Here is an 8472-nt window from a genome sequence, read left to right on the forward strand (position 1 = left end):
AGAGACTAAGAAGAAAAATACCCATAAGTCTTTAAAAGCTGTTTAATAACAAAGCGAAGAAAATAACAATGGAGGTTACATACAACGAACAATGGTTTCTTACCGGAAAATAGTCCTGTAACATTTGGTCTTGCTTTTATGACATTTGTTGAGCGAGGTCGTAAATTTTACCGTACGACACATATTAATAGTGATACTTTCAATAACACACTGCGCTCAGGTGGTGTATACATTGTGTTTGTATACTACGTAATAAATTACGCCATATATGTTATGTCAGAAGGCAATAGTTTGCTTAAAATGAAGATTTAAATCAATGATAACTACAAGGTACACGCAATAACCACGTGGTATACACACACTGGTATAGCTGGAAGCAAAAATAGGTGTTGTCAGACTACTGTCCATTTTTGGATCGAAAGAAGGACGGCACATTATGTATTACAACTTCGTTACAATATCTTCTTCAATTTCGAAAATAAATAATTGTCTATATTTTTTGGTGAACTTATTGTAACTCGAAATTTTGGTTAAGATATTCAAATTGGTAAAACTAGTCCCTTTAATGCCTTAATTCTATTTATAGGCATTTATATATCAATAAAAACATAAATCATTCGGTTTTGGCCAATGACATATCGACTTGAAGAAAATCATTCTTAATGTGTGTTTTTTTTAAATGAGATTAAATAATAATAATTTGATAACGCTATATTGTAGAAAATTCAAACTTAATTTTAAAATAATGACATTTAAAACGTTAAATATCCTTTAATAGGCCAATTCTAATTATATAAAATAAGAAAGCGTTTCTGCTGCGTTCAAAAGTCGTTCGAAGCAAAACTATTTCGGTACCTATTGTGATGTTAACTGTACAAGGTAGTAGATATTGATAACAAACATAACAATTATAAATGCCACTAAGCACAGAATATCAACAGCGTAACTAACATCCTTCCAGCTGAGCGTTACTTCCTTGTTGTCTTCGAATGCTACCTTCATGTTTGCACCTTGTTTCTCCATTGTCGGTTTAATGTCGGTTTCGGCAATGTCTTCAACTTTCTGAGACTTGAGAAATGTAGTTCGGCAAAGTACTGCACCAGCTACGACTGAAATGCACTTTGGTGGTCGAGATTGCTCATTTTTATGGTAGATTGAAAGATTCAGGATGGCCATAACACACATGAGCGTGCTGAGGGTTAGGGTTGCTAACAGATAATAGCTAAGCACGGGGAGCGGGTCTGACGTTTTCGGCAGGTTATCTCCAAGCAATGTCATAAACACTGCTAACGACAGGAGTAGAGTCACGGAGTATGATACCCGTTCCCCGGCATCGGGCGGCAGTACAAACACTAGCAGGTTGATTACAGCCAGAAACACTATTGGCAGAATGATGTTTACAACCATAAACGTCGACTTTCTCTCTAAGCTGACAGTGAATGTAGCTGCTGATGTATATTGGCTGACTAGTGTCACCGCTCTTGTCAGATTTAACAGGGACCATCCGCCGTCTCCTTCGAACGACGATGCGATATACGTTACAGTTCCTTCGATGAGGTTTACTTCTGTGTTTATGAAACCTGGGACAATAAATTGAATGCCGAACGTCTGAAAACAAGTAAAATAAATATACATTTTTAGAATTGGTTTCGTTTCATTCTTTTTATTAAACAATGTTTTTACAATCATTTGCATTTCAAAAAGAAGGACAAATTTGTTTAACATTTATTTACATTTGAATTACAATGAATTAACTTTCACTCGCTTCAAAATCTAAAATGACCAACCTGCTTATCAAATGGGTAATATTTCGAATCCAGCGGACTATTGACTGAATATACACCGGAAGGATAGAACGACATTGTGCCGTCTGACGAAAGCCGAACATAGCTCCTGTCCTCAACTTTAAAAGCTGTTGCGGTGGTATCCGGGTTGCCAATGAACAGGGGCGGGTACCAAACGTCGGAGATGGGAACCATCATTGAATAAATGTAGTTGTAATCATCCGGTTTCCAGACAAGCTCCTCGTCTTTCCATATTAATTCCAATGTGCCAGTTACCGATACCTTCCCAGTTAGCTCGTTAATTTCCTAACAAACAATTGGTTATCAATGGTGCTTAATTGATGTTTTAAACATGTAGACGAAATGTAAATTATTTTTTGTTTTAATAAGGGCTCTTTAAGTTCGTCAACTGCGATTAACATGGAAACAAGCAAATTTGTTAAATCATATTCTCTGCCTGATTAGGTAAAGTAGATGGAATGGAAATCAAGTGTAGGTGAAATAGTCCAAGCAAAACATGTAGTTGATTTGACCTTATAGAGTGATGGACTTTTGAAAGTTTGATATGAGATAATAGCTTGTTTACAATTATTTGAAATTAATGGATATTGTATGTAGTGTAGCATATAGATCTCACATACATGTCGTAACATACTGGTTTTACTCTATATTATGAAGGCAAACATTCTTATAAAGGTTCATAAAGATTGGACAAGAAATAATGCAAAAATATAGCTTCTAATTTTCTTACATTTGGCACACCACATGTTATTAAGTTTGAAACTAATCAAAGATTCGATAGAGGTTAATATTTTGATTAAGTTTTATGAAGCGGATATATTGCCTTTGATTGTTCTCAAGATCTCTCTAACATTTAAACGTATGACCCCATTTGAACCACTTTTAAAGACAAGGTGAACATTCTGACCACAGTTTGAACAAAGTCTTACCAGTCAATACCACTATGTGATTGCGGACATGATTAATTTTCAATAATTTGACCTAATGACCTAGTTTCATATGACCCACTTTTAAATTTATCAATGATTTTATCAAAGAAAATATTTTGATAAGGTTTCATATGTGATGGACTAAATTCAATTCCAAAAGAGTGTGTTAAAACTATTTTTCCAATATACGACCTTGTGGCCTTGTTTATGACCCCATGAGATCAACCTTTACGTGTGGTTGAGAGGTGATCAATGGGAACATTCTGACTTAACAAAATCTAAACATAATCTAACCAACCCCTACAAAGACATGGTTCTAGACAAAAAATCTTAGATTCAGCTTCGTGATCTTATCTTTGATAACATCTGACCAAATTTTAAACATTTCCTTGAGTTCATCAAGGGAAATATTCTGAATAATATTGATTAATATTGGAATAAATATAATGTCTCTTCTTTGTTACAAAGATTTCACCCCACGAAAACCACTTTTACAGGCGGTGTAGATTTGATAGGAAAACATTTTGACCACTTTTAAATATTATGTGGCCGAACCCTACCAAGATATGGCTCCAACAAGAAGAATGTGAATTATGGAAGGACAGATGGACAGCACCCAGAATTTTTCTTAAGGTTTAGCGGGGGTTTCTAAAAATATAGCAGAACTCTGAAATAAAATATTATATGAATATTTCACAAAGCATTGGGAAACATAATTAGTTGTTTTCCCTTAGATTTTGAAATTTATGTCTCAGAGTCAAAATCATAAAAGTACGCTTAAAGGGACGAGACGACAGATGAAACAATTGCAAAACAAGAAAACTGTCAAAAGCTTACACAAAATTAATATCGTTGTGTACAACGCATGGAATTTTTCTTACTGATGCACCTCGTCGCTAACGACGCATGTACCTTTCGCAGTTTTTGCTTATTGTTCAATTCTAAATATATATATATATACCCAGTAAATTAAAAGAAATACATATGTACACTCATCACATGACTTTCACATGCCAGATGAACAGACAACACGGCTCCCTAAACGGATGGACTGTGCAATGAAGCGGGAAGTGCAGCAAGACACGGAGCACGACAAATTTACATGGATTTACAATTGATCGAAAGAGATAACCACTGCTGAAAATGACAGCGCGTTGGCTAAAACTTTTAAAGAAGTGAGTGTGTGAAACGCTCTCGTATTTTGCAAGGTGTTTGGAAAACTGAGCTTAAATTAACGAGGAATCAAAAATTAAACAGGGATTGAGACGAAGCGATTGTTGCATTTATGCATTTGACACTTCTAGGTTTGTTTTGAGGAAATTCTACATATTGTTGTAGAAAAGCGATCATACTGTTTTACACTAAGGTATGTTTACAAAATCTAGGAATAGGCTTTCTACGGAATGGTTAGGCGGATAAATCACCGTTTCACAATTGATAACAATGCATATCGACTTTATCTGTATGATTTGATATATAAACTTGTTTTAATATTGGAAAAACATGGTGGTGCATAATCTTATACGGAAAGTAGGTAATTGAAAAAGGTTATGTGTTACATGTCATTGACATGGTCCTTCATTATGAGTCAGAAAAAAATGAACTTTTCAGAGTTTTCTATAATTATTGTCTGAAATGCTGATGCATACGTAGGCATAATCAACACAACGGCAAACATAATTGGTGCAGTAATGTTAAGAAGATATATTTTCTCCCACCTAAGTAGATCCAATAATTTAACCATGCTAGAAATTCTTTTCTCCCACCTCAGATAAGTAGATCCAATAATTTAACCATGCTAGATATTCTTATCTTGCCCAAGGGCGAATATAAAATGCCAGTATGGAACTCCTTTTTAACGGTCACCACATTATAATAACCCCCCGTCAGTAGCATCAAGGAAATCTTGTCGTATGGTAATATTTAGAACGCTAATTAATTATTTCTCGCTTCAAATGTCACCATAAAACAGTTTTCACGCACCATTCAAGAAATAATGCTTCATCTTCCTTAGAACTATTTAAAAAAAAAAAATTTGACTATTAACATTAACTGGATCATTGCGCGCGTATCCATGATTACCATGTGCTATCGCATATCCATACGCAATTTTTTTCACTATGCACAAAAAAGTTCCAGCAAAATATACATTTTTAATTAATTTTCTTTAACTGAGGTGGGAGAAAAAGTATCTACCATAGCCGCTCGTGTAAGAGAGTTTCATCCCGACCATCGCGCAGGGTGTTTTGCGGAAACTCGGTAAACCTCGTTTCCGCAAAACACCCTACGCTCGGGTCGGAATGAACCTATCTTACACTCTTGGCCATGGAAGATACTTATAATCTTGCCAACGGGTGAAGATAAAATGCCCGTAAGGGACTCCTTTTTAATTTTCGCCACATTGTAATTACCTCCCTTGTTGAAGACAGTCGTCTGTGGCATCACAGAAACCTTGTCTTGTGGCGATATTTGGAATGCTAATTAACTATTTCTCGCTTCAAATGTCACCATAAAAAAATTCACGTATATTTCAAGAAATAATGCTCCACTTTCCTCCGAACTATTTAAAGACCGATTTGACTATTAACATAATCTGAATCACTGCGAGCATATCCATGACAACCACGAATTATCAAATATCCATACGCATTTATTTTCACTACGCACAAAAGAGTTCCAGCAAAAAATCCATTTTTACACAATTTTGTTTAACAGAGGTGGGCGAAATAGCATCTACCATAGCCGCTCGTGTAAGATAGGTTTATCCCGACCCTCGCGCAGGGTGTTTTGCGGAAACTCGGTAAAGCTCGTTTCCGCAAAACACCCTACGCTTGGGTCGGGATGAACCTGTCTTACACTCTCGGCCATGGGAGATACTTATAGGTTCCAGTTTTGTATGGAATAATCCTGCCATGGTCGACAGAAATCAAATTTATACCAATGTTCAAACAGAAAATGATGGATGGTTTCATGTGGCGAGAGGGTGGTGTGTTAACTGTATATGCAATTTCTAGATATAGTAACAAAATAATCGACGCGTTACTAGAAGTCTGACGAGGATGCTTCTATCTGATCATAAACTTCGTGTCGAAACTGGATGGTACGGATCACAACGTGCCAACAGAAAAATAAAGACAGTGTTTATTTTGTGTAAATACTACACGAGCCTTTCTTTGAAGAGCTCCACTTTGTTAAAAATGTGATTGTTAAAAAAAGATAAGAAAATGTTACTAGTATATTAAAAAATGTGGAAGTTTCTTGTATTGCTGTCTTAAAAAAATCGTGTAAATAATTTGTGTACTTATATAACTAAAGCTATTGCAATTATATAAACTCATTTATTAATATCATTCATTAACTTCATGTCTATGCCTTACTAAGTGTTTTATTCTGTATTATTTGTCTTTGTTCATTTACATTTTGTGTTATAATTATGTGTATGGAGTGGAAACATTATGTTTAAGTCCAAATAAATCATATTTCTGTTCTGTTATGTTCTTGTTTTTTGTGTGTGTTTTTTTAAGTCGACTCGCTACATCTTCATTATTATTTATTTCGTAAAACAATGTATGCTACAAAAACCAATTTACAAAAACATGGAAGATTCAAGTTCAGTACGTTGAAATTTTGCCAAGAGCTATTTCGATTACGTATAAGTAATATAATAGTGATTTGGAAATCTGCCATTCTATTAATAATGCTAAAAGTGCCAACTTAAATGGGCACAATATAGGTTAATACAAACATTTGAGTTAAGCTATAAAAATATAAAAAAAACATATGATTTGTGTATCGATAACAAATATTAGCCTTAATAAAGAGATTTTTTTTTAATTAATAGCGCAGTGAACACACATTTTGAAGTAAAAATATCGGTAATATATATTTTTTATCTGTACATAAATTATATGATTTTTTTTATTTTGATCATTTATGTCAAATTAGTAAACATGATGATTAAAGTAAAAAATAGTTTTGCATCAACCTTAATAAATCCCCTTTAATCTGTCTCAAATGGACTACAATGGTAGAAATACTGAAATGATTAAACTCTTACATACACTTCAACTTATCAATAGAAGTGCAAATATAGAGTGGAAAAACTTGTTGTGGCTTTTTTAATGGGACATTTGAAATTAATTATTAATTGTGATTTTACTTATGGTTAAAAATTATTCCTGTTTCGCAATATATTAACTTTTAGTATGCGATCAGCGTCTGGAAGCGAGCGTGCATATTGTCAAGTTATCAGCATTACATTTTATACTTCACCCTTAGATTTTAGTTGGTGTTCGGTGTGTTTGCGGACACTTATCATTGGAAATCTTTGCTTGTTTACAGTGAAACCCGTGAGAGATAGAGGAAAGAGGAAGTTTGTGTTATATTGATGTTTTTTAAATAAATGTCTACCAGGTTCAACAAAGACGGCTTTGAACCAGAGTAATACTGGTTCTGCTAAATATAACTAAAATCTAATATATTTTTAAATGTTCATGGCATAATTATGCAATGGCACACCATATCGCCCAATTCTTAGCGGCGGTACCTTTGACAGTAATCGTTAAACGCATCGAAAAGATGAGATTTTCCTTGACGACGAAAAGCAATCGGGACGTTTTGATGACAATTGGCAGTGTAATATTTTACTATCGTTGTTCATGTTTAAGTTTTTTGCCGCAAAGCCAATTAACTTTGAAGAATCGTGGTGGCCACGATCGTCCTCGGGTCACAGAACGTTATTGAAACGTATCGAGTCGTTGGCACATACGTGACGGCGTCTTCGCGAATCTTGACGAATCGTGCGTACTGCTTAGGGATACAAATAGTATGACTCGTACAAAACGCCGAGGTTCGCGCTAAATCTCCTACAAGATTCGAGAGCCGTTTGCTTTAACCGTATGACCCTGTGACATCAGTGATGAACGATATCGATGTAGACTTTTGGAAAAAAGTTACACTGCTTGCAATTACAGCGAGTTGGCTTGACCGCTTATTGACAGGTAAGTGTGTGAAACCATCACGTTACTTGCAATGTGTTCGCAAAAATCATTCCGCACTTACCTAAACGGGTACCAATTTCGCGCTATTTATAAAGGGGAATTCACAGCTAAGACTGTGTGCAGACCGACAGATAGTTGTGTAAAATGATCTTATTGACAATTCAAGGCCTGTTTAAGGATATACAATGTTTGCCGATTCTGAGGCCATCTGGCCCCAATTTCTCGAAACTTCTTAAGCTTAATAGGCTTAAGTAGCTTATTTCAATGTTACAAAACACATACTAAAATGTGATTTTGGTAAATAAAATATGGATTATTGTGATAACCATAACAGCAATTCCTATTTAAAGTCTAATAACTCTTATTGAAGTTGATATCAGTATTAGTATGCGAATTACAGACAAGGAAATAGTGAGATTAGCTTTATCCTGTAACAAGGGACTTTCGAGAAACTTGGGCCTTTTGTTAAATCCCTTCAAAGGTAATATATTTCCTAGCGAGGTACATTGGTACCGGCCCGCGGAGATTACTTTGAGATGGTGCGCATCGACACTTGATAACGTTAACGTTTATGTATGCTGTTATCCTGAACGGGTAAAATCATTAGTTTGTTTGTTTATTTGAGTTGATCAAGGTCTGCCCGCGCCCATTGGCTGCATTTATGGCTTGACCCCGCCGTGACGCCATCACGACTTAAATTGTGTGTAAATGCCATACGTGACATGAGATAGAAGTGAC

At 35.2% G+C, this 8472-nt stretch overlaps 1 protein-coding gene across 1 annotated transcript; it reads right to left on the minus strand.

The window, feature by feature from the left end:
• Window positions 1–855: 855 nt before the first annotated feature.
• On the minus strand, window positions 856–1979 carry LOC128215366 (neuronal acetylcholine receptor subunit beta-4-like). The gene is made up of 2 exons (XM_052922056.1): window positions 1788–1979; window positions 856–1608 (listed from the first exon to the last, which is right to left on the minus strand). The coding sequence occupies exons 1-2, from the start codon at window positions 1977–1979 to the stop codon at window positions 856–858; spliced, it is 945 nt and encodes a 314-aa protein (XP_052778016.1).
• Window positions 1980–8472: the final 6493 nt, after the last annotated feature.

This window comes from Mya arenaria, chromosome 13 (genome assembly GCF_026914265.1).
Source record: "Mya arenaria isolate MELC-2E11 chromosome 13, ASM2691426v1".
Taxonomy (NCBI): domain Eukaryota; kingdom Metazoa; phylum Mollusca; class Bivalvia; order Myida; family Myidae; genus Mya; species Mya arenaria.

Excerpts from the sequence above, each read along its gene's own strand:
- LOC128215366 (XM_052922056.1), bottom strand. The coding sequence starts at position 1,979 with ATGGTTCCCATCTCCGACGTTTGGTACCCGCCCCTGTTCATTGGCAAC. Across the intron at positions 1,609-1,787 it reads ATTACCCATTTGATAAGCAG|ACGTTCGGCATTCAATTTAT; the intron begins GTTGGTCATTTT and ends ACTTGTTTTCAG.